This window comes from Rhamphochromis sp. 'chilingali' (assembly GCF_963969265.1).
Source record: "Rhamphochromis sp. 'chilingali' genome assembly, chromosome: 2".
NCBI lineage: Eukaryota > Metazoa > Chordata > Actinopteri > Cichliformes > Cichlidae > Rhamphochromis > Rhamphochromis sp. 'chilingali'.
In genome coordinates, this window is record NC_137930.1 from 4,648,608 (window position 1) to 4,676,478 (window position 27,871).

At 40.2% G+C, this 27,871-nt stretch overlaps 1 protein-coding gene across 1 annotated transcript; it reads left to right on the forward strand.

Annotated features, from left to right (window-relative positions):
• Nucleotides 1-644: 644 nt before the first annotated feature.
• On the forward strand, nucleotides 645-27,079 carry gins3 (GINS complex subunit 3). Its single transcript, XM_080861549.1, has 3 exons — nucleotides 645-928; nucleotides 1,581-1,814; nucleotides 11,656-27,079. Exons 1-3 carry the CDS (start codon nucleotides 758-760, stop codon nucleotides 11,884-11,886), a joined length of 636 nt encoding a protein of 211 aa, XP_080717675.1. The 5' UTR covers nucleotides 645-757; the 3' UTR covers nucleotides 11,887-27,079.
• The last annotated feature ends 792 nt before the right edge of the window (nucleotides 27,080-27,871 follow it).

A 27,871-nucleotide genomic window follows, 5' to 3' on the forward strand; every position in this document is an offset into this window, starting at 1 on the left:
GCATGACTCATGACTTTGGTGTGCAGTATGCACATCCAAGGCAAACTGAAGGTACCCTTACTGAATGGAGAGAAGGAAGATTACTGAATAGACTTGCTGCAATTTTTCTTTTATAAACTCATCAATGTCATCAAGAGATATATAAAGAAGGTCAGAGGGAAGACAAGTTTGAAGTATGCTAATTTCACTTTTAAGTGTGCTTCACAGAAAACTTAGTGTTAACTTGGCATTCATAGTTTAAGATACTTATCTTCTTTTTACAATTGTAGATGTAATTATTACAATTGCAATCATTACAGCGAAACATTCTTACAACCTGATACAAGGTGACTTTACATTTTTAATGGTTACATTCTGACCTCTAATGGCTGAAATTGTAATTACAGATTGCTTTTTATGGACAAATTTTTTTATGCTTTTCTTTGAATGAACAACTTGTATTATAATAAGGGCTAAGCCTGTTATTTGTCCTTACATAATTTGAAAATGAAATTCAGCACGTTTAAAAAAAATCAAAAACACAAAAAACAAAAAAAGAAGAGAAAAATAATCGATAACTGATTTTCGTTTGATTTTCACTAGCAATCGATTGCTCTGGTCTTGAGCTCTCTGCCGCTCTGGTTGTTTCGTCATATTTTCTGGCGCCAAAACAGCAAAGGTAAAACAGACTGTAAACATAGCGGAGCTGGGTTGCGTCAATAACAGTTTACTAAAAGTATTTTTGTTACTGACCGCTTTACAGATTATTCAAACGTAAATGGACACGCAGTCGTATTTTCCCGTACCGCCTGGGGTGGGTATGGAGGAGAATTTCCTGTCTTTGGACGATATTTTGCTCTCTCATGAGAGACTTCCTATCCGGACAGAGTGCACTTTCCCTCGGCTTGGCTTTCTGGAGAAGTCGAGTGACACGCAGGACATCCCGGAGGTCGGTAAACACATAACAGTTAAAGTTTTGCGAATGTATTTATGCTAAAACAAGTAAACCAAAAGTACCGGAATCGCCCGTTTATCTTTTTCACAAAGCTACTTACATCTCGCTAAACTTCATTCATATTTTTGATACTTTTGTTTATGTCATTGTATTTATAAAGGGAGAATCTTCGAAAAAGCAGTTTCCAGCGTTCAAGGATAGACAGGACTCGCGTGTAAATTCGGCGTATTTATAAACGCGAACAACTATACCAGTATCAAAATTTCTAACTTGTGTATGCTTAAGCTTCAGCTAGTTAGCATCGCAAGTGTTCTTCAGTCGGCTACCAGAAGGTGGTACTAGTCTTAAAAATCTACTACTAAACAAATAAACTACATTTGAAAAGCAATATTTCTAAGTACATAAAGGAGCAGGTAACGTCAAGCCTTGCTGTAGGTATTACAGTAAAGTGAACAGTGCTTTAGTACATGTGAGGTCTTGGAGTTCTTAAATCAGAATCAGAATCAGAATACTTTATTGATTCTGATTCTGATTTAAGAACTCCAAGACCTCACTGGTGTACACCAAAACACACCCCTGTAGCACTATTAGAGCTCCAGAGAGCTGGGGTATTGTTACTCCATCACTGTCTTTTGTTTCATCCCAGGGTACAAAGATGGAGCTTCCTCTGTGGCTGACCAAGGGCCTGTACGAGAGGAAGAGGAAAGTGGTCTCTGTGGAGCTTCCTAAGGTGTACAAAGAGGGTTGGAGGACCGTGTTCAATGCTGATCCCAACGTGGTGGACCTCCATAAGATGGGGCCCTACTACTATGGCCTGGGATCCCAGATGCTGCACTTTGACAGCCCAGAGAATCCTGAGATCGCACAGACTTTGCTGCAGGTAAAAAAAACAAACGTTAACATGGAGGTAATCAAGGATGAGAGAGACCAGAGTGTTATATACCTATGTGGTATGTGACTTTTGTTGCCATGATGCCAGGGGCCTGTTCTTCGTACCGCGCTAAGTGAGTTAACTGGATGAGATTGTTGACGATTTCGCGTGATCCTGGATCGTTCGGTTCCCCGAAGCCCATCCGGGACTTGCTGTCATAGCAACAGAGCCGTAAGCATAAACCTGCTGGGGAGCAGGTTTACTTTATGTAAACAGGATTAGATCGCGGCCACGCAGGTATGCCCGCGTCATTCATACGAAAGCAACAGCGATATTCCACCACTGTTTCACCATAAATAAATAACATCAATGTAACTAAAGACAATGCAGCACCTGATCCATTTATTGATTTCACACAGGTCATTTCCTAAAAAAGGGAAATGTACTATTAACATTCTATTACATGTATGTGATTATTACAGATTTAATTCATATTTCAGAGTAGTAATTGTAAATTACTTTGTGTAATCAAGATGAGAGACCACGGCTATAAAAGCGAAGGTGGATTTGGGAAGTCTGTCGCAGCCATGTCCTGTCCGTATACGCGAGCCACCCATTGCGGAAGGTGCAAGATTGATAAGGAGAGTCCTCAGAATTCAGCGTATATTGCGGGATAGACAGGATCCTTTAGCTCAGCGCGACAGTGTGCTCATAGAGAGATATCGATTTTCCCGTGAGGGTATTATTCACTTAACCAACTTGTTGACGAGGGGGTGCAGGACCACCACCTGTCTTTTTTTTTGCTCTGCCCTTTTCTTGGTTGCTGTTATAAACAAACAGATTATTCCAGGGTCTCTTTCCAAGAGACTAAAAGCAATATAAGTGATAAATATTACCATTCTGTAGGATATTCTTATATTTCACTTTTACCTGTTCCCATGTTCTAGTGGGTCCTGTCGTGGCTCTAATGTGAAAGAGGATAAAATATAACATATTATAATATAATGTAATATAATATTGGATAATATAGTGTAATATAATAAATCTACCCTACCGCCTACTGGTGTTGGCCAGAGGGGCCGATGGCGCGATATGGCAGCCTGGCTTCTGTCAGTCTGCCCCAGGGCAGCTGTGGCTACAACCGTAGCTGCCTCCACCAGTGTGTGAATGTGAGAGTGACTGAATAGTGGCATTGTAAAGCGCTTTGGGTGCCTTGAAAAGCGCTATATCAATCCACTCCATTATTATTGTTATTATTAAATTACTTACGAGTTTAATTTGTCAGCAACTTCCTGCCAGCCCTCGCTCCTTGCTTTTGCAGCCTTTGCAGTGTTCCCTTGCGTTCTGATTAAACTCTGAAACTCCTGAAATCCCTCACTCAAGAGTTCTTGCTCTGCTGCCGAAAAATACCGAGCCGAGCGCGCTCCGTCGACATTTTCGCCGACCAATCAGAGGGTTGCCGATCAATGTTTCTACTATCGATGCGTAGCCCCTTTTACGACACCCAGTGATGTCACATTACTGCGTCCAGCTGTACTAATCGTCAACAGCAGGTGTGTTCGGGGAACCGGATTAGCGCGCTCACGGTTAGCGCGATGGTTTGGTCTTGGATGTTTCATTTGATCTTGGATGTAGTAAGCGACGTACGAAGCACAGGGCCCAGGTCTCTCTTGGAAATGAGATTTTTAATCTCAATGAGATTTTTTACCTGGATAAATAAAGGATTAATAATAAAAAAAAAAGAGTAGATCTGCATCACTGAAAGTGCAAAATAATCCTTATTTATCTTTTACTGTCCTGCAGTGCCTGCTCCAAAGCATGTTAGGTTCGACTTAAGAAATTAACAGGTGTCTGGAAAATAGTGTCACCATCTTTCAGACCTCTGTCTGGACTAGGGCTGCCACAAACGATTATTTTGATAGTCGACTAGTCACCGATTATTTATGCGATTAGTCAACTAATCAGATCATCATCCACTGGACGTAAAACTACAGCTTATTGCACCAGCAGCATCTGCTCTTATATAACTATCATTAGCTTACAGCTTTAAGCTTTTAAGGTGCTAACTAAAAATAAAGACAAGATGATAGTTTATTAAATTTTAATGAAATTTGCAGATTGTTTCGGTGAAGTTTAATAAACTCCTTGCTATCTAAAATATAACAGGACACCGGAGTATATTCTCCAGCATCTCACACTTCTGATAATCAGCTGTCTGCTTGACGTTTATTCAGCTGTGTAAAAACTAACTTTAATCTCAGCCAAACCGATTTACTCAGGAACAAATAAAATACAAAAAAAAAAAAAAAGCCAAACAACAACATTTTTAATTTATCTAAGTGACTCATATATATTTAACCTGAGTCGCGAAAGACGGCGGTGGGTTTGAAAACAATTTGCCGGGAGTCCGGTGTTCTCACGGCGCTAGTGACCTAGCCCCCGGCTAGCTATCGAGCTAGTGGGTAACAGACGTCTCCGAAAACGTCGGAGCGCTTTTGAAAATATGTGGTGTCCTGATAAACTGAGCCGATATTTGAGGTTTACACAGCTACATTCTCGCCTGAAAATATGTTAAACGTTTATTTTGTGACCCAGAAAGAATAATAAGAGTAATATTAAAACTAACTAGCTACCGCCATTGTTGGAAACTAAGCTGGGCCGCGCTATGAATTCTGGGACACAGCTGCTTCTTCTTCTTCGGGGTTTAACGGCAGCTGGCATCCTTGTACATGCTGTGCTGCCATCTTCTGTTTCAGTCCGTTATTACACTCTTAAATCCTGCTATTATTCCTGCGTCTTTTGCGGTCTTACAAAGCTTCAAACGACACGTCGACTATTAAATCAGTCGTCGACGATTTTGATAGTCGACGTAATCGTGACTAGGGCTGAACGATATATCGCATTTGCGATAATATCGCGACATGATCAAGTGCAATTTTCTAACCGCAAAGGCTGCGATTATACTCTGGACATGTCCAAATTCATGGGCTGCATCCTCCTGAGGCCGCATTTGTAGACCGATTACGTCACAGCGACGCGCCGAAGGCTGTCCAAATTACTACCATATCCCAGAATTCATAGCGCGGCCCAGCCAAACTCCAGTTTCCAGCAATGGCGGCCGCTACTAAGTTTTAAAATTACTCATACTAATCTTTCTGGGTCACAAAATAAACTTTTAACATATTTTCAGGCGAGAAAGTAGTTGTGTAAACATCAAATATCTGCTCGGTTTATCAAGATATCCCATATTTGCAAAAGTGCTTCGACGTTTTCAGAGGCGTCTGCTACCCACCAGCTCGACAGCTAGCCGGGAGCTCGAGGGTTACTGATGCGGCCGAGAACGGCACAACTCCCGGCACATCATTTTCAGATCACCGCGGAGTTTCGCTGCTCGGGTTAAACGTAATATATAAGTCACTTAGACAACCTAAAAATGTTATTGTTGGGCTTTTTTCAGTGTTTTGTTTGTTCGTGAGTAAATCGGTTTGGCTGAGATTAAAGTTATTAGATTAGATAAAATAAAACTTTATTAATCCCCCGGGTGGGTTCCTCCTTGGTTTTCACACAGCTGACTAAACGTCAAACAGAAAACTTATTAAACAGAAGTATGAGACAGTCGAGAATTTACACCAGTGTCTGGTTATATTTTAGATAGCAAGAAGCAGACGGCCGAGTTTATTAAACTCCACCGAGACAGCGGTGACGCTAATCAGAACTAGACCGTCCAATTTCACGCCTTTAAATTTTAAAGGCGTGTTTGTGTGTGTGTTTATACAATTGCTATTATGTTTGCACTTTATGTGTAATGTTACTGACTGCAGAGATCAGTAAGATGTGTGTATTTTTTATTTATTAGTTTTATTTATTTAATATTATTTTTTAATTGAATGACTGTCTAGTAGTTCACAGATGTCGAAAAACTGAGTGTGGTAAAGCCACTGATTTTGTTTATGTATATTTCTGCAATCTGCACATTGCACTGACTTTCATTTTAATGTTTACACCAGGGTTCCTTGTCAGCACTTTATGCTCAGATGTTTGTAAGCTAAAAATAAACTATTGTGTATGTTCAAATATACTGTTGTGATTGAAGAAGTTAAATAAAAATGTCAGTCATCAATTCATGCATCACCTCATGTCATCATAACAGAGGTCTGTCTTCCAGGAAAGAACAGTTTAAAATTAATGTAATATAGTATTGGCCATACTATATGATGTATTGCTTGTCTTTGTTTAATAATACAGAAGACAAAGACCTTAAAAAATAATCGCATATCGCATCGCAATCGCAATATTGGGGCAAAAAAATCGCAATTAGATTATTTTCCATAATCGTTCAGCCCTAATCGTGACTAGTCGACAAATCGTGGCAGCCCTAGTCTGGACACGGTATGAGTGTCTAAAGTCTTAAAAACATTATTGAGAAGAATAGATTCTTAGGAACTTAATTCTGCTGTTGTTGTTGTTGTTTTTTTTTTTTTTTCATTCTTTGTTTTGTTTTTTTATTTATTCTGTAGGGAAATTTTAAACACTTTTATTGACCTATTGGCCTGGTTTTATTGATCATAAAACCAGGCACCTAAGCTGTGTCGCCGATCTTATATAAAATTTGTTAGTGAGCCTACTTACTTCTTTGATTTAGGCTTCTGTGTTTGTCCTTCACTAACTTGCCTTATTTTTCAGAACTGCAGCTGAAACAATATAGCCAACCTTATCTTAGATACAAGTAAATAACATTTTAATTGAACTAAATACAGTTTTAATTACAGTCACAGCCGCCTGTGTTTTAATGATAGAGCTGTGATTGTAAGAAGTATAAGCGACACACGTTATGTTTTTTTACTCTTATTCCATTTCATTGGTCACGCACTCCAAATACTGACTCTTTTTGCGAATGCTAAATCGTGGCTTGTTGAGTTTATAAGCACCTTGGGGTGGCTGTTGAGCCTGATCACCAATGTTTGGTTAAGTGATGCCAGCAGCTGTGGCTCAGGTGGTAGTTACTCCATTGGTAGGACGGTGGATCGATCCCCGACTCCTCCAGTCAGAAGTGTTCTTGGTCAAGATATTGAACCCTCGTTTGGCCCGTATGTGTTGAAGTGACTAGGGATAGACAAAAGGCCTGTGTGAATGTGTGTATGATTGGGTGAATGAAATTTGCAGTAGAAAGTGCTCTGATTACTCAACTGAGTAGAAAGATATTATAGAAGTGCCAGCTTTATCCTGTATATGTTAGTATTTGCCTCAGGTTTCATCATGTTTAGTATGAGCAGCCACCATTGTAACAGGAAAAAAGGAAACACAGACTAAGACCCACTGTAATAATAGCAGGTGTGTGCTGCACAGCCATGAAATAATACATATATAAATCAGACAGAGGTTTTTATTCCACATGACATGTGCAGTGATTGATTTCCTTCATCAAGGACACAGCATGTCTGCAGATTCGTGAAAACAGTGTGTGTGCGCGCGCTATGGGAGGTGAGGCAGACCTACAGGAGAAGTACAAGCCATTAGCTTCTTGTGGTGGCAGATATTAAGTGGACTCTTCATTAAAAGCTCAACATTTTAAAATGAGTGCATGGGTGGAATTTTAAGTTGCCACCAGAGTTTTGGATTGTCTGCGTATTGATCTTTGTGTACAGATGGTTTGTACCTGAGCAGCTCATTTTATTGCCACTCATAATATTTAAAAAAAAAAAACTGAAGGAAAACAAATGAAAGAGTCCAGCTTAAGCTGTCTATACCGACGGCCCATTCTGACTGTCACTTTCTACTCGTGTTTTGCAAGTGAGGATAATTTCTGCACTTTGTATGAGGTGGAAGATGGAAAAAAGAAATTGGAGCCTGTGTTTGGTCATCGTGACTGCGATCGCCTTTGAAACATACTGTCACTGAAGCCTTTGCATGGCTCTTGTATCTTTTCCGTTCCTGCTACACCTTTTTGTCCTTGTCTTATTATCAAAGTGTCTGAAGGTCTCAGAGTATCTTAAAGCATTCATGTTGTTTTCCTAAAACCTCCTAAATGTGGTGTCTGACTGCTGCTGGCAGTAATGCTGCTTAATGATTTCCAGGTAAACTGATCCTTGTGTGATGTAAGTTTAATATGCAGGCTTGAAATAACTCCATCCATCTTTTACTGTAAAAGTGCTTCCATTATTACCAAAAATGCTTCCTCCAATAGAAATTCAGGGTGTATATAATTATAGTTATCGTGTATATCATGACTATTCAGACTCAGCTGCTGAAATATTATATAACATGCAGATTTGGTAACTGGACTGACTCTTATGGAGTGCTTTTCTGTTATGCCTGAGCACTCAAAGAGGAGCAGTCTTTACTGAAAGCCACATTCACACAGTGCCACTGAGCACATGCTGACTGTCACACACACCGGTCGATGGAATCGGCCAATTAGAGTTCAGTATCTTTGCCAAAGAACATTTCAACATGTGGACTCAAGCAGCCAGGAATGGAACCAACAACCTCTGTTTGGTAGACAGCTCGCTCTACCTCCTGAACCAATTTTGACACTTTTTCTGTAGTTAACCAGAATGACCGAGGCCATATTTCTTAGCAAGCTGTGCAGATGCTTATAGAGAAAGCTGTGCAGTTTTAACCCATTTCCAATCAGGAAGATATTACAGATTTACTTCAATTATTCATTTTTTTAAGCTATTAGATAACAAGAATATATGACTGCTTGTTTCCTTGGATGGCCTAAACCTCTTTGAGGGTGCAGGAATTAACTGAAAAGTTTGAAACAGTTGTGTTGGATACTTCTGAATTTTTCTAAAAAGTTATACTTTGGATACAACAGTTTTGTTTTCCCGCTGAGGAACACCTGCATGATGTTTTTCAGCTCTGCATGTGTAGCTTTCTAGATTAATTGCTAATCTGAATGAAGAGGTTAATGTACAGTTTTGTTAAAATTGCTCCCAAAACAGATTTTTGTAACTTTTGAACACGAGCAGAACCATTTGATTAAACACGTGAGTTACTAAATGCAGAGGGTGATAAATGGCTTAAAAGGAATGTATTAATCGTGGACATTTGTACAATGTTTGATGGAGAAAAGGTGCAGAGTGGTGCATTAAAAACTGTCCAGAATTCACGAAATGTGGTATCTGATTTCCTCCCCACTTGATGAGGCACAGAACGTTTCTCTGTTTTAAGCCCTGTTTCAGTCTTCTCATCCTCTGAGGTGCTAAGCCCTCCAAATAAAGGATTTCTGCTGGATTAACACCAAGATCAAACGCGTGCTGATGGTATGTTATGCGTTCCTGGACCAGCAGGGGCAGACCACTGTTCTCTCTGCAGCCAGACATGAAGTTTTTCCTTGTAAAGAGGTCACAGTGTTTCATGGCTCTGATGTCACCTTCTGTGTCAAGCAGAAATCTGAACGTGAGATTTATTTGTTGCATAAATGAACAGATATGAGATTAGAAAGTGAGTCTTTAACTTTGTGCATGTGTTACTGCACTCTTTAGTCTTGTTTAAGGAAAGAGGATTTGTCCTGGTGTAGCTGACTGACAGAAGCAGCAGCCCAGACGTTTTATTAAAAATGCTCACAGGACACACATTCACTGATAAACCAGTGTTACTCTCTTCATCACAGCTAGGGGGTGCAGTCAGCTCAGGAAGTGTTACAGTGCTGCTGTTACCAGGCAGACTCACTTTAACCTGACTCTGACACACAAACAGAAACACATGTTCAGAGTTCTTTGCAGCCTCTCATAACTCAAACTGTTAGAAGCTGTAAGATTATTTTTAACGTGAGCACAATAGCTTAATCTGTCGTGTTGAAATTTATCAGTTATGAATAGGGATGGGTATCGTTTAGGTTTTATCCGATACCGGTGCCAAACCGGTACTTTTGAAACGGTGCCGGTGCTCAAACGGTGCTCAAACCGGTGCTTAAAGAATGGAGAACACAAAGTTGGTCCAAAAACCTCTCATGTTCAGCTGGTTTTTTGTAAAAAGATAACAATGTTAGCCTTTTCTGCAGCTATGGGGCATATATGGTATCACTCTTGGCTGGAAGCAGTGCTTAAACAATGGAAAAAAACACAAACTTTGTCCAAAAACCTCTCATGTTTAACTGTTTTCCACTTTTTCTTTGGTCATTTTAGCCTTTTTTGCCAGGGTGAAGGGAGTATCTGCCATCAAACAAGAGGACAGCCGCATGTAGCTATGACGATGTTTGCTAGTTCACCTTACCTGCATTAATGTAATAACATGGTTAGACTACTCAACGTAAATTACACACGAACAACATTAAGCTACTCACGCAGAGAAGAACGGCTGCTGCTGCCATCATCATCCGTCATCATTTCTGCTACACTGACAGGGCTAGGGGCCAGGACTCTCCTCTTCGTGTTTTTGGGGGATGTTGCTAACTCCGGGTCCGATAACAGGCAACCCACCCGCAGTAGATGTGCTCGGTGTGAGGTCTCGCAGCAAGCTATCAAATACGGCGCATTTCTGGGCTTTTAAAAAAAACGCTATGCGTCGCCAGGTGTTTCATCGGATTCGAGGTGTTACCTCCTTTGACAGTATCACAGTATCAGCTTATAGCACTTGTTGCTGCTGAGTTTGCATATTTTGCTGTGAAGTATAGCCAGGCTTTTGACCGCTTTGCCTTGGGCATTTTTAATCTGTAGCTCTGCTCTAAAAAAAACGTACGTACCTGGACCCGCCTACTATCCTCGGAAACGTAAAACGATTGGCTAGAAGTGTATCACAGCTTGGGAAAAATAAAGCACCGAAATGTGCGCTGCCTTTCGGTCTGGTTACTACCGTTTGTCAGAACCCCTAGTTATGAATAATGCACGACTGCATTCTGACTGAAAAAATAGAAAACTAAAGGTGGCAATCAGTCTGGTGGCATAGTGATTGACAGAAAAATAACAGTTTGTTGTTTTGTTTTTTTTTTAATTGTTTAAGTTTCTTGTTGAAATAGTAATTTTTTTCAATGTTCGAGTCACACATGTTAGTATTGATCTATATTGTCACAGCTGGATCTATAATATATTTGTGTGGCTATCCTTCTGTGCTAGAGATGCACTGACCCACTTTTGTCCAAGTCCTATCTGATATCGATACCATTACTTCAGATATCTGCTGATATTGAATCCTAAATTATTTCCTTGGGAATTAATAAAGTATTCTGATTCTGAAATACTAGTAATGAATTAATGACGTAATCATCCCCGTGACAAAATCACGTGCAAACTCCACACAAAGGCCTCGGCTGGGGTCGATGCTGATCGCTGTGACACCTGCCTCCCAACCTGTAACCCGGCCTTTGGAGTAAACTAAATGTTTATTCCAAAAGCCGGGTTAAATTAAAATATCCTGGGAACAAACCTTAATGCTCATGTTGACGTACTTGGATGACCCACAATTTCATTTTGTTCTTCCTGTGAAGTTGTTGTTTTTTTTTTTTTTTTTTTTTTTTTTTTTAAATGTGAAATAGAAAAAGCAAATTAACTGTTATTGAAAATAATCGTTTATCTTTTTTAATTTAATGTTACAGCTCAATGTAGCAGCAACGGGGAGAGCCATGTTTAGACACACTCTGATGTTACCGCCAATATTTTTGAGATCAAGTTTTTTTTCTTTTTTTTTTTTCTTCTTTTTTTGAAGCTTTGAAGTTTTGCCTGAAAGTTGAAAACATGAAATTCTACATGTCTGAAGTTTAGCATTAAAATGATTATCAAAGGTGAGCTGTGTTGCACAAACTGGGTCACTCTGATTGAAAACTTTGCAAGCATGCCTAAAATGTAAAATACATTCACTGCTTGGTGAGTTTCTGCACATTAAACTTTTCCTGCTGTCCTCCATCCAGACATTTATCGCTCGCTTCAGGCGAACCATGGACTCCTCCCAGAACGCCTACAACGAGGACACGTCAGCGTTCGTGGAGCGTCTGGACTGTCTGGAGAAGGCTCTATTCAGGTCTGGCCAGAGCGGCCTAAACGGCTTCCAGAGCTGGGAGAAGGGGCAGGCCTCGCAGCTCACTGCCTCCAGCCTGGTTCTCAACTACCGCAAGAGGAAAATCACTGATGTTCAGCCCTAGCCCTGCTCACCCGCAAGACTCTTTTTAGTGCCGTCTTTGTCCACGGACCGCTTCTTCCCCTCAGCCTGAGCCATGCAGGAAGTGTTGAGACGTGGACCCTGTAAGGAGTATAAAGACATTTCTATTTATTTGTCACATTGCGTGCATTAAGAAGCTTCTTTGTGACATTTACACAAGTAAAGACTGTTTTTACCAGTAAAGATTCAAAACATTTGCTACTTTCTATCATTACAAGGCGAGTTATAATATCTTCTACTTTGGTTTGAATTTTTAAAAATCTAAAATCAAAGCAACGTTATGAAGATATTCATCCTAATATCTAAAGGCCTGTTAATAAACTTGTGATATTGGTATTAGAGCAGGGCGATATGACCAAAAATATTTATCACGATATACATTTGAAAATTTGCGATGATATAACTGACAATATAATTGACACCAGACAAAATACTTTACAACTCCACAACTTTATTAGTGCAAAAAAAACAAAACATCATTGTGTTTTCACTTAAACAAGCAGCTGGTTTTTTTTTGTTGTTTTTTTTAAATGTGCATTAAAGTTATATAAAAACTGTAAATAAAATTTCTTTCAAATTTTTTTATGCCCGCAGCACTTAAAAGGGTGAGCCAACACTTCAAGGTTCACCTGTATCTGAGCGTATTTGAGGAAAATTCAATTCAGTTGCTGTGAGGTGTTTTCTGTTCTAAGCTAAAAACCATACAATAATATAGACAAAACCTCAACAATCAGATGACCTCATATGAGCAAGGCGACCGTGGGAAGAAAAACTCCCTTTTGACAGGACGAAACCTCTGGCAGAATTGAATTGAATTTTATTTATACAGCGCCAAATCACAACAACAGTCACCTCAAGGCACTTTATGTTGTACAGTAGATTAGAGATGGCACGATACCACTTTTTTATATCTGATATCAAAAATTTTGATATCTTCCGATACCGATATGAATCAGTTATAGTGGTTTTTTTTTTTAATATCTTGCTGATTTTTGTATAAGTTCATACTCAAGTTACAAAAAACAAACAAACACTAAAGTTATTTTGTTATACCTGTATGCAAAAAAAATATACTGCACCCAAAATATTTCATAGTTCAGAAATACTGATCAAAACCTACACCATCCTCCCTATTCTGGTATTTTAAAGAGTAAGCAACCTAACTAATAGGGTTGCAAACTCAAGCAAAAAAAAAAAAGAAATGGGGGAACCCCCCACCCTCCACCTCATGATGCTTAATCGACGTAATCAACTTTAATTTCATGCAGTGTGGGGAAAAAATGGACAGAAATAAACTATTTTTCAAGAATAATTAAATAGATTCAGCATCTTTCTTCAACAGAATTGCAGACTGCACAGATGGAAAAAGTACTATAGCTTACTAGGGTATATTAGACTTAATAGTTACTATATACAGTAATTGACTTCTATACATTTTTCATCAGATTAAAACTTTGGGTGTAAGATTCGGATAATTATTTATTAAAAGCTACACATTTTAAATGAGAATAAGAAAGAAAAGTATGACTTTGTGCCCCCTTTTCCCTGTTAATGCCCTATCGGCCCCCTTGGCTAAACTTTGCTAGATCCGCCCCTGCACAGTTACCAGCCGTTAGCTGCGTAGAAAAAGATCCTGGTGTAGAAAGTAATATTAAATAAATTCTAACAACAGCTGATCAAGCTTAAACGTGCTGCTGTTGTTCAGCCGCTGGTTTCCTCTTTCTGGTGCGAAGTGGGCGATAAACAAACAAGAGAGACGGACTCGCGACAGAAAAGCCGATCAGCTGATCACTGATCAGTTTCATGATCGAAGTAGCAGCAGGAGAGGGAGGGAGAGAGAGGCAGTCGCTCCATATATCGGTTGTTAAGCTTAACGCGGGAATGCTTTACAAACATTCAGAGATTGACTTACACACTTGCTTTACTTCTCTCGGGGATAACTTTGTCGGAGATGAAATGCCGGGTTGGTAGCGAGGCTCCAAATGCTCAACCAGATCGCTGAGAGGTCTCGCACGCCACAGCCGCTCTATCACGTGACGCATACTGCTCCGATGTGCTAAGGTTATGAGGCGAGTTACGGAGTGTTGCAAGTTTTTTGAGGTGCTTTTTTGATATTTAACGGATCTGATTACATTTTTTATTTCTCTCTGATATCCAATCCAGTAATTTAGGTCAGTATCGGACCGATACGTAATATCGGATCGGCCCATCTCTACAGTAGATCCTACAATAATACATACAGAGAAAAACCCAACAATCATATGACCCCCTATGAGCAAACACTTTGGTGACAGTGGGAGGGGAAAAACTCCCTTTTTAACAGGAAGAAACCTCCGGCAGAACCAGGCTCAGGGAGGGGCGGGGCCATCTGCTGCAACTGGTTGTGGGTCAGGGGAGGGAGACGGGACAAAAGAGATGCTGTGAAAGAGAGCCAGAGGTTAATAACAACTGATGATTACCTTACCACCCCAGCTTTTCAGACACTTTGACACAGTCTAGTAAGCTGTTACGCTGCCCATGCTTTCTGTCAAAAGGGCTGTTTAGTTTCTTTGCATGGTAACTAACCTCTCCTGACAGATGATGCAGCTGAGGGCTCCCGCAAGATCTACATGATGTGGTGATTGACTGCACTTGTGGGTAGCTGTGATTTGCTCCATAAAGGCGACTGAACAGTTTTTCCCTCTAATTATCCTCCTTGCTGTCAATCAGTCTTTGATGTCACACTTCCACCATCCAGAAATGAGTCAGTCGAGTCTTTTTTTTTTTTTTTTTTTTTAGATAATAATTATTATTTATCCCTGTATTTGTACAGGAAATTCATGCATTAAAAGGTATAAAATAAAGTGTCTTTGCATTGAATTGCATACTAAGAATCACTAGTTAGCCTAAAATAAATGCAATCAGACCGTTGGAGGAAATCTGTCAGGCATGAGTAGAACAAAAGACCCAGAGCTGACTGTGAGGAAACATACTAATCTCTGCACTGTTAATACAGAAGGCAGAAATGCTTTGCATTTTGTTTAAATATAAGAACAGTAAAATCTTTAAATATCAGGTGACATTGTGCCTGTAGGAAAAGAAATCTAAACTGTTTCGAGTCCATTTTCTGCTGCTTATCTGGACGCCGAGCAAGCCAAGACATCACTCTCCCGAGCAGTGTTTCCCTGCTCCACCTTAGGGATCGTGTGGAGTTAATTGGCTAGATGGGTGTATACTGAGGTATCCTACTAGTTGGATGCACTTGAACATTGATAAAAAGTACCCAGAATGCATCTTGATCAGATGTCTGTACCACCTCAGTGTGAAGGAACAGGGACTGTTTGTCCTCTTCTCACCTCGCCTCACCACAAAGAGCCAAGACTTCCTACAGTGGAAACTCATTTAGATTTTTCTCCGAGCGCAGTCATGCTCTGCTATCTGTCAACCATATCGGTGTGGGACAACGCCGCAATTTCTGCTGACTCTGCACCGATCTACCATCACGCTGACTCTTACAGCGATTAACAGCATTGATTTCCTGACCTCAAATGAATCCCTGCTCCCCATGCAGGCCCGTGTTGTGTTTATTATAAATCATTGGCTTTAAAGAGAATTCTTTGTATTTGGGCTACGCATATCTGACATTTCTTGGTTAATGATCATCTATAAAATGTATTAAAAAATATATATAAATCACAAGTTGAGAGAAAAGTTTTCAGAGAAAAACATTTATAGTGTAGAATCATTCTGGATGCAGCTAATGAATATTAGCTTTAACAGAGAATCATGTGATCTCTCCAATTTGGAAAACACACAAAGACAACAGTGCCAAAATTCCCAAATACTCAGGAAGAAGCTCAGAATCTTGGCATTCTCATTATCGTTCATCCTGTGCTCAGTTTGGATGTAAAACTGCTTTAAAATGTTATATTACAAAGGTCTTTGGTCTTCAACGTGACGGGAGGCCTGCAGGCACTCGAACAGTGAATACTGCACAGAGAGTCTCCACAGTGTGCAGATTGAGGTCACATCTATGCCAACTGTTGTACACAGTGAGCCGAATCTGTAATAACCACCTGCCGGGCACCAAATGCTCTTAAAATGTGTCTTTGGTAGAATTACCAGCGAGGGTCGTACACCTTGCAAACCACACAGTCATGACAAGACTTTCAGAAACAGTCTTTAGCAAAGCTGTGGTAACACTCCAAGGAGCTAAAAGTTGCTGTTGGATCCCTACAGATCCTCACAAACCAAACCAAACAAACCAGCGCTCCATGGAGCTGAAAGAAGGGGTTTATTTAAAAAAAACATTTAATCACTTATTAACCATTAAAACACTTTCTTTTATGCTAGTTCATTTATAGTTAATATATAAAAAGTTAAAAGATCAAGCATATTATACAAACATGAAACAAGATATTTAAAAGTCAAAAAACAAAACGGTAAAAACAGAGAAACGCCCACTCGCACAGACACATGAATATACAGTGTTCAGCATAAATGAGTACACCCACTTTAAAAAGTACGAATTTAATCAGTAGGTCAATGAACAAAAGGACAATTTCCAAAATGTTCACAAGGCTGAGTTTTATTGAACACTTGTTTAACTCCATAACATGAAATTAAGCTTATTAATATAACTTAGATCACAAAATCTTCAGTTTTACTCAAATTGGTTAAAGCAAAAATGAATACACCCCGCAACAAAAACTACCACATCTAGTATTTTGTATGACCACCATGATTTTTAAGGACAGCACCAAGCCTTCTAGGCATGGAATGAACAAGATGGTGACATATTGCAACATCTATCTTTTTCCATTCTTCAAGAATAAGCTCTTTTTGAGCCTGAATGCTGGATGGAGAGTGATGCTCAACTTGTTGCTTCAGAATTCCCCACAGGTATTCGATTGGGTTCAGATCAGGAGACATACTTGGCCATTCGATCACCTTCACCCTGTTCTTCTTCAGAAATGCAACAGTAGCTTTAGATGTGTGTTTTGGATCATTGTCGTGTTGGAAAAGTGCACGAAGTGATGGCAGCATCTTCTCCTTCAGTATAGAGCAGTACATTCTTGAGTTCATGATACCATCAATGAAATGCAGCTCCCCAACACCAGTAGCACTCATGCAGCCCCACATAAGGACACTGCCACCACCATGTTCCACTTTAGGCACCATTGTCTTTGAAATGCATGGTGCACAGGTGAGTCTAATGCATCTCATTAGACTCACCTGTGGTTGAATGCCTGTTAATTCGAATTTTGTAATCTTAATTGTGGCTTTTCTCCTAAGACTATAATTGGGGTGTACTCATTTTTGCGGCATGGGCTTGAATGAATTTGTTAGGAAAATCACTTTTTTGTGTGCGCAAATTAACAAATCTTATTTGCAATCAATGGCCCACATTTGTGGGAGTATTTTGTAGTATGTCATAGAAAATGTTGATTCTGAAAGGAAACTAAAGGTTTTCTGACAAATGAAGCAGGGTGTACTCATTTATGCTGAGCACTGTATGTACATTTGTATATACAAACCATGGTTTTATATCCTGTCTCTTTAGTTCAAATTCTTTGTGTTTTTCTTTCTATCTTAACTTCCTGTATTGTTCCTTTCGATTTCTGCATTGATGCACTTTGTAGGTTTAACCATTTCCTGGTTATTTGCTTCACTCTATTTATTCTCAGCACCCTAAATACTGTGTGATTAGTGTTGATGTGCAACAATGAACATAATAATATAACATTTTCATTACCTCGACCCCCCCCCCCCCAAAAAAAAAAAAAAATCAATAATGTATCAATGAAATGAATCTCAGTTGCTTCCTAGTTAAATAAATGTTAAAGTAAATTAAAATGAGATGAAATTAAAGGACGAGTTGGGAGACGATCCGTAGAAACCGCCTTCCTGTGGAACAACGCTGACCCCAGCTGGTGGGGAGTATCCTCTGTTTAAAGGTCTCAGATGCCAGCATTTACTGAATCGTCTGTGTATCCACAGCACGATGTAGCGCTGTCGTCCCTCTAATCAAAAATTACTACATTTCCCTGAGCCATGATTCATTGTGAAAAATCCAGTTATAGGCGATCTGAGCACCAGTTGCCACAGAGTGAGCATTTTCACTGGAACTGTTACTACATTCATCTGATTCCCATTGTAGCCCGGTTAGTGTTTTAACAGATAAACAAGCTTAAAGATAAAATAAAAGTTATTTTATTAAATGTGGGACTTTGCACCTCAGACCATCTGGTGTTTTATATTAGACGGTTCACAGGTGGAACTCATAATGTTAAGGGTGGGGTTGTTCAGTATGACAACGACAGTGAGTTTCTAAACATATCAGGGGCTGAAACTGGTTCATCTCCAGTAAGCAGTATATTACACAAAATTCCTTCACTGAACAATGAGAAAGAAGACGCTGAGAGAAACACTCAGCGTCGAAGGAGCTTGGAAAGAAAAGCGTCTGGACTCTCACCTCTTAGACTATGATGACCTGGAGGACTGAGAACCTTCACAGATTAACTGGACACTGCAGTTTGGGCTTTTGAACCTCGAGCTTCAGAAAATGTCCAGGGGCATCTGGGTCCAAATTGTCTGGGAGTGGTTTTTGCGAAAGCCTCGTTAGAGGAACTGGCCCACATATTTTAGCAAATTTTCCCCTGACTTCCTTTTTCAGCCTGGAGGTTGATGCTTGGTGTCGATGTGCTCTACTTTGCCCTCTTAAAGTTACTGCATTTCACTGCTAATGCAAACTCAACACTTACAGTCATCTCTCCAAATGAAAGATTGTAGTGTTTTAGTAGACAGAAATTCTTTGTCAAACAGTTGGATTAAACTAAAGAAATGACGTGATCTGTACTGGATAGGTGTAATAAAAAGCCAGGCTTTCTTTGAGTTAGCTGGTGTAACAAAAATGAAATCTCAGTCGGAGATAACAGCTATCCTTGGTAGTCCAAGCTTACTGCTTTAGGTCATTTGACTCCTCTTCTTCACAAACTGAACCTACAAAGACATGTTGAGCAAATTATCACCAAGCATAAAAACATATTTATGCATTTTCTACATACCCAGGTGGATGCATACAAATTGACATGACAATGTGACAGTTTGCACAACTTACTTTACTGCACAACTTCATTAGGTGGCATTATTGACACACAACAGGTTGCAGGTATAAAATGTAATTTAGAACATGTCATAAGGACAGAATGAGTCAGTAGTACGGTGCCTCGAGATACCAAAACTATTTTATATTTTTTATATTCTAGGCTTTTAGCCATTTATATAAAAAAACAGTAATAATGTATAAACAAACAAATAAAACCACCCAGTGCTTGATTTAAATAGCAGACTGCATGATACAGATTGTTTTTACTGGATTACTTTGTGCACACAGGTAAAAGTGTGTGTGAGTTGGTGTGAGTATTCAGCAACATCCAGCTGACTACTGTAACGGGTCATGCATCAATTTATGTGAAAAAAAAGATGCATGTGAGCGTGTCCTGGCTGCAGTGCTGCCCTGAAGTGTTAGCCACGGGTCACATAATAGGAGTCAGAAGATAGGTCAGTGCTGATGAAGATATTGACATTGCCTCTGGGCTGTAACTGTTGACCCTGCTGACAGAGAGAGCACTAAACAAAGAGCCTTCACCACATCATTGCTCGATGAACCCGAGGTGATTTGTGTTCAGTGTCTGTTCTATTTTCTCCTGTGACATAACTCGGTTTATGTGGTTGGCCAAACCACTCATTACGACTGCTTTGATGGCATTTTCAGATCCGATGCCCTTAGGCTGCAGAAGGCTGGGAAATGAATATAAAATTAGATTCTTAATATGATCTAGTTGAGATGAATGATTCTTTCCCAATGTGGGTCAGTCAGTGATGACAGACACATAATGTGTGACATAAAACCAGAGCATGGAGTCAGATTTAAGCTCTTGTGGAGCTGCTGGTGCAGTGGGGGAAATGACTCAGCTTAAAATAACTGCTGAATGATTTTGTGCTGTGACCTCCAGGTTTCTCTTTGCACGCTGGTTGCAATCAGCTCACCTGTGTTGCTGCGGCTCTGTGCTTTACTGCTCTTTGTAGAACTGCGAGTTTTGATATATGAGCAGATGTTACATGAGCCGTCATGGCTGCTTTCCAACCTTGTGGAGGGGGTGGAGTTTGGTCAGTGCAAATAAAGAGCATCATCAGCTTGAATGCCAGGCTGTACCAGTCCAAAATAGTCCATCACTGTAACCTGAACCACAATAATAACAGCAGCACATCATGTACAGAGCAAATAACGATTAAGACATGACATTTCTTCTCCTTCTTTTAGCTGCTCCTATTAGGGCTGGCCTTGGCAGATTATCACACCATATCCCAGCATGCTCCTCTGTCACACCAAACCTCTGAATTCCCTTCTTCACCACATCTATGAATCTTCTCTGTGGTCTTCCTTTTTTCTTCCTGCCTGGAAGCATGCTTTGTCCAGTTTATCCACTTTCCCTACATCACACCTTTCTCACGCACTATGTGTTAACCTTAAAAACCTCTCTGCATTGAATCGTACCTGCTATTAATCTCCATCTCTCTTCCACAGCATGTCTTTATCCTGTCTTCCTTCTCCCACCCTAACCGGTCGCAGCAGATGGCCCCGCCCCTCCATGAACCTTGTTCTGAGTTTTCTTCCTGTTAAAAGGGAGTTTTTCCTTCCCACTTTCGCCAAAGTGCTTGCTCATAGGGGGCCATTTGATTGTTGGGTTTTTCTCTGTACAATATAAAGCGCCTTGAGGCGACTTTTGTTGTGATTTGGCGCTATATAACTAAAATTGGATTGAATTGAAGTGAATCATAGGCGGTCTTACTACCATCTTGTAAACCTTCCCTTTCATTCTTGTTGCCCTTGCTGACCCCAGGTATTTAAATTTATCTAACTTCGCTACCTCTGATCTTTGCAGGTTTACTGTCACACCTGTCTAGGGATGGGTATCATTTAGGTTTTATCCGATACCGGTGCCAAACCGGTACTTTTGAAATGGTGCTGGTGCTTAAACAGTGCTCGAACCGGTGCTTAAAGAATGGAGAACACAAACTTTGTCCAAAAACCTCTTATGTTTTTATTTTTAGAAGTCTTTTTTTTCTGCAAAATGATAACCAATTTAGCCTTTTCTGTTGATACAACATACCTCCTTTGGTTGGAACTGGTGCTTAAACAATGGAAAACACAAACTTTGTCCTCAAACCTCTCATGTTTAGCTGTTTTTTTTGTAAAAAGACAACAATGTTAGCCTTTTTTTTTGCAGCTATAGGGCATATATGGTATCACTCTATCAAATAAGAAGACAACCGCATGTAACTACAACGGTGTTTGCTAGTTCACCTTACGTGCATTGATTTAATAACGTGTTTAGCCTACTCAACGTAAATTACACACGAACAACATTAAGCTACTCATGCAGAGAAGAACAGCTGCTGCTGCATCATCACCCGTCATCATTTCTGCTACACTGGCAGGGCTAGGGGCCAGGACTCTCCTCTTCGGGTTCTTGGGGGATGTTGCTAACTCCGGGTCCGATAACAGGCACCACACCCGCAGTAGATGTGCTGCAGCAAGCTATCAAATCCCTAAATTCCTTCGGGATTAATAAAGTATTCTGAATACGGTGCATTTCTCGGCTTTTAAAAAGACGAAATGCGTCGCCAGGTGTTTCATCAGATTCGAGGTGTTACCTCCTTTGACAGTATCACAGTATCACCTTAAAGCACTTGTTGCAGGCTGCTGAGTTTGCATCTTTTGCTGTGAAGTACAGCCAGACTTTTGACCGCTTTGCCTTGGGCATTTTTAATCTGTAGCTCTGCTCTAAAAGAACGTACGTACCTGGCCCTGCCTACTATCCTCGGAAACGTAAAATGATTGGCTAGAATCCAAAGTGTATGACATTTCAGGAAAAAAAAAGCACGGAAATAAAGCACCGACATGTGCGCTGTCTTACGGTCTGGTTACTACCGTTTATGTCAGAACCGGTGCCATAATTGGCACCGGATACCGGTACCCATCCCTACACCTGTCTCCCTCTCATTCACAAACATCTACTCTGTGTTCCTTCAACTGATTTTCATTCCTCTTCTCCCTAGTGCATACTTCCACTTCTCCACGGTCTTGTCACAAACATGTTGTGTGCAAACATCATAGTCCAGTTTATTACTTAGTATCTACTGATATTTACTGCTAGCTAGTTTATTGTGATGGTGCCGTTTTTTTTATTATGTTGCTCTTTGTTGTTTGCTTTCTCTTCTGTTTTTTTTCTCCATACAGGTGACCCAGGTGTTTTTTTTGTTTTTTTGTTGTTTGGTTGTTGTTTTTTTCTTCTTTCTTCCCCCCCTTCTCACCGTCTCTTCTCCCCTTTGGTTTTCTTTCTCTCCCTCTTTTTCTTTCATTCTTTCTCCCTGTCCTATCCCCCAGTCATGTCTGTCCCGTTTGTAGCAACTGAAAATAAAATAAATTCATAATTATAATAAAGCTCAATCAAATGGACCAATATGGCAAGGCCATGATGATCCACTTGGTAAAATAAATCCGCTTGGCATCTTTCTTGGCCTTAAGACAACAATTCTGATGGCTAAAGATCCAAACGGGACACAAAAAAACCAAAAAAAACCCCCAAACAAACAAAAAAAAAAAACCCATCATAGTCCACAGAGTGACCCACCTGACCTCAGCGCTTTCTCATGTAAACCTTCCCCCAACTTGAACCAATTATCCCAACAAACTGTCTTTATTTGTTATGACATTAGTTTGTTTGTTGTATTTCAGAACCCCACCCACCCCATTTTTGTTTTTCCTCCACTTGAAAAGCTGGCATATCTGAGCCTTTACCAAGTGTTTTTCTTGTTTCCTCTCCTGAGAAGTGGTTCATAGATGTTAGCCACCCTCTGAGACCACCACAGGAAAGCCTTCTATTCTCAGGATTTTCCCTGACTGGAGTCTTGTGTTCTGCATTTAGTTAACTCTGTGCCTGATGAAGTTGCTATTCTATCTTTCAGCAAAACAAAACTGGATGTATTGATCCTCTGTTGATGTCCTTACTTTTGCTCAGCCTGATGGTGCTTTGGGAAAAAGTGACCCAGTTTCCACAGTGCTTTAGAGCGCTATGTACTCCCCCCTTAGCAACCTTCAGTGTAGCCATGATTTGGCAGTGAGAAAATCCTTTCTCTTTGCTCACTAGGTACGCTGCCCACAGTCATTAAAAAAAAGCAGCTTGCTCTTTGGTGATGGATTTGTTATTGGCTCACTTCTGTTAAGCATCTACTTAGTGTTACTAAAACTGCAGTTGTCAGTCCCCTGCTGAAAAAAGTAAATCTGGTTGCTTCAAAACAACAAAACTCACAGCCTAAAATCTTCCCTGCATAACATCAAAGAGAATTTTGTTTTATTACATTCAATAATTTCTCCCTTCTTAACCAAATTTCTGCTCCTATTAAAGCACTGAAACTGCACTCAAAAATTTAAAGTGACTGAATAATGATTCATGGATCCAACAGTATTGGTGAGTTACTACTAGATAAATGGATTAATTGGGTCAGCCTCTTGGGAATTGTCGTGAGGTGGAGGCTCTGTGGGTTATTTTGAATCCAAACAAACTGTTATGAGGTGCGGGGTCCCACAAGGATTAGCCCTTGTGCCCCTCCTGTTGAAAGTTATGTTACCAAAGACTATAGAGCTCCTGCTTTTAACTCTTTCATTGAATTCTAGACCCACCAGTACGTGAACACAGGGCTCTATAGCAGGTTTTAGCAGCTGTCAACTGCTCAGCGAGGTGAGTTATAGTTGCACCTAATGAAGCGGAATTTTCTGGACAAAAGTTTTACAGTAAGTCTAATAAACTTCCACAAAGCTTATTTTCAACATGGCTTCCCTTCATTGGCTCCCTGTTAAATCCAGAATTGAATTCAAAATCCTGCTCCTCACATACAAGGTCTTAAATAATCAGGCCCCATCTTATCTTAATGACCTTGTAGTACCAGATCACCCTATTAGAGCACTTCGCTCTCACACTGCAGGCCTACTTGTTGTTCCTAGAGTATTTAAAAGTAGAATGGGAGGCAGAGCCTTCAGTTTTCAGGCCCCTCTTCTGTGGAACCAGCTTCCAGTTTGGATTTAGGAGACAGACACTATCTCTACTTTCAAGATTAGGCTTAAAACTTTCCTTTCTGTTAAAGCATATAGTTAGGGCTGGACCAGGTGACCCTGAATCCTCCCTTAGTTATGCTGATATAGGTGTAGGCTGCTGGGGGATTCCCATGATGCATTGAGTATTTCTTCTTCATTCAGTATGTGTTAACAGACCTCTCTGCATTGAATCATACTTGTTATTAATCTCTGTCTCTCTTCCACAGCATGTCTTTATCCTGTCTTCCTTCTCCCACCCTAACCGGTCGCAGCTGATGGCCCCGCCCCTCCCTGAGCCTGGTTCTGCCGGAGGTTTCTTCCTGTTAAAAGGGAGTTTTTCCTTCCCACTGTCGCCAAAGTGCTTGCTCATAGGGGGTCATATGATTGTTGGGTTTTTCTCTGTATGTATTATTGTGCGATCTACTGTACTATATAAAGCGCCTTGAGGTGACTGTTGTTGTGATTTGGTGCTGTGTAAATAAAACTGACTTGATTTGAATCTAAATGCTCATTGGAAAAACCTCACTCACCAGGGCTGGACTATGACAAAAAGTCAGCCCTGGAATTTGTGGTCCAGCATGCCCACCATGATCACTAAAATACATACAATGTATACATATTTTGTATGTATACCATTTGACCTGAATCTTTTAATCTCTCCCTCCCTAAATATGTCCTGCCATCTAAGCACAGAATTCTTTATGTTGATGCATGTGGCTCTTGTGGTTCTCCATATCTATACTTTAATTTCATCCTTTTCCACCTTTCATCACTTCATAATCACTAAACTTTTTCTGCAAGCTGCGTTAGTAGACATCGAAGGTAAGGAAGGGGCTGGACGCCTTAAGAGATTTTATTGGGTAATCCAGTGTCAGTAATGAAAATGAAAGAATGGGTTGCTGTCAGTGCTTTTATGGCCAGTATGCCAGATTACCAGTCCAGCTCTGCCACTCAAGTTCTGTTTAGAGAATCAGACCAGTGCTAACTTCTGGATGGTTCCTCTGGTACTCAGTTTGCCAAGCTCTAACCTTATGTTTTAATTTATCTGAATGAATCATTATGATACTGACTGCCACTACCTCTATTGATAATGCCATGTTGTTATCAGGCAGCAAATGAAGAGGTTGGCAGGTTAGCTTAAGAGGGAATAAATATCCCATTCTAAATTTTTGCAAATGCAAATAATAAGTGTGTGAAATAAGTGTGACCACAGCCACCTGAAACCCCTCCGCTCAGTTAATTTGAAACATCTAAATTCCCATTAATCTCAGTGATCACCAGTGTTGGTCAAGTTACTTGAAAAAAGTAATCAGCAACTAATTACTGATTACTTCCCCAAAAAAGTAATCCCGTTACTTTACTGATTACTTATTTTCAAAAGTAATTAATTACTTAGTTACTTAGTTACTTTTTAAAAACACTATTTACAACCTGAGTAGGTGATAAAGCGATAGATCTTTCAGCCCAATTCTACTTTTTCTGCATAATCCATCATACAAAATGTAATCAAATGGAAAAGTATCTTTTTTTAACTTGTTTTATCAGTTTTAATCTTTTAACTTTATGCATCAAGCAAAAATTTAATTATATGCAACATTCTCTGACTTGAATAAATTAGTTTAACATTTAAACCTATTTTCTGCACATTCCAGCACATAAAATAAAATATTTTGTGTGTTTACACTCAGTCTTTCAAATAGATGCAAGTAAAACACAGCAGAAAATAAATAAAGTCAAAGTCTCAGCGGTCCTGTTGCTCTATTTTCACCTGTAAAGCAGGAGTGCGGTAGGCGGAGGTTTACCCTGGTGCAGGTGTGCCGCGGTCAGTGGAAGAATCCGCAAGTTTCTCTGTGAGTTTCCCATCACGTCGTAGCTACTCGGTGCTTCCTTGGAAGTTTAGGGGTTTTTTTCGCTGTAAAAAGTTTTCTTCCCACGCACAACGGACACTAATGTTTTTGTCACTTTTTATGGAATCAAACTCAAAATAAGGTCAGTACTGCACGCTGCACGCTGAGCTGCATGCTCATACTCTCTCCCACAATCGATATGTGATCCATTGTTGATCTGCACACAGCTGTTGTCACTAACGGCGCACTCGCTTAAGTCACTGTCGTGAGACATTCTCGCAAAAAAATCACGGTTTTAGTAACGCAGTAACGCAGCGTTCCTAATTACCGATTTTGCAATAGTAATACCTTACTTTACTCGTTACTTGAAAAAAGTAATCAGATCAGTTACAAGTAACACGTTACTGCCCATCTCTGGTGATCACCAGCACATAAAAACTGCATGTGCAGACTCAGTCTGCTATCATAAAAATCACAGTTTCGGTAACTTTTTCAGTCTAAAGTTCATGATGAGAAATGCAAGCAGGCTTACTGTCTGATTGATTTTGTGTGAAATTAGATCCATCACAAGCCTTTCAATACATCTGTCTGTGCATCCTGTTGGGCAGTCTCAGCCAAAGATTTGGCTGAAGCAAAGGACAGACTGAATGGGAGCGTCCAGCAAGCTGACATACAAGACACTAATACTGCCTCTGGCCTCTGTCTACGTTGAGGGCCTCTGACATTTGGTATTTGTTGGAAAGCTATTTCTATAAAATGCTGAGAGGAGCCCAAGGCTTAATCTCTCTCTCTCTGTGTCGTGGCCTCTCTCACTCTGCTTGTCTCTTATTTTCTACACATGAGTACATAAATTGTTGTGGCATTACTATTCTATTGTCATTTTACCACTGTCACTTCGATCAGACTTACAAGTAATATAATCACATAATACTTATCACAGGTTGTATTACAATTATCCATCCATCCATCCATCCATCCATCCATCCATCCATCCATCCATCCATCCATCCATCCATTTTCTCAACTGCTTTTCCAGCAGTTGATTTTGGAAATAAGTTGATTTTTATGATTCTTCATGATTACTTTTTAGTGCTCCTTATTACTGCAGCCATCAGTCACCAGCTTACTGGGATCGATCTGATTTTTATTTTTACCTAAAAGAGCCCTGAGATAACTGTCCTTGTGAATCGCTGCTGCATAAATAAAACCAACTGAACTGAAATGTAAGTAAACCAAAGTGAATGTATGAATATAAAACAGACCTGTTCCACCCCTGAGTTTGCCTGAGCTGACTTTTTTATTTATGCATTCCAACACAACACTGGAATCAATTCTGGTTCTACATTTACACCTGCTGTTGCCATTTCTTTCTGTAAAGTCTGGTCTTCACCTTTTGCAAAACAGATAATGCAGATTCACATAGTCAGACACATACGTATATCAGCAGCTACCAAATAGTTTCCTATTTTTTCCTCTCGGCTGCTGGCCACCTGCTACAGATAATGAAATGAGGCCTACAGTGTGCTGGACTCCCTTCCACTCCCAGCCCGGACAACATGGCATTGTATGAGCTGTTGCTCTTGTGCCAGCTTGGGATGGGGGGTGGGCGGTTGAGGAGGATATAATACTCATTTGGAGAGCATTGCTAGGGCGTTGCTTCAGATACAGCTAATCCTCACACCTCATCACAGGGATGTGGGGGGCTGCTGCAGCATTTCTTTACCCTTGGCTTTTTTCCCCTCCTCTCTTCACACATAAGCCCTCTCCCACTGTGTTTTTTCATCTCTAAGCCCTTTTCACATTTTCCCTTTCCTCTCCGGCATCATTTATCCTCTTTTCTGAGGCATAAGGGCTAAAAAGGCAGTAGAAAGAAGGAGGTAATAGAGGATTTAGTACTAGACAAGACTGGCTGAAAAGAACTGAGGACAGAGCACAGCAGGGATCAAAGCATAAAGTAGACTCTGCATTTGGTTCTGAGCTCC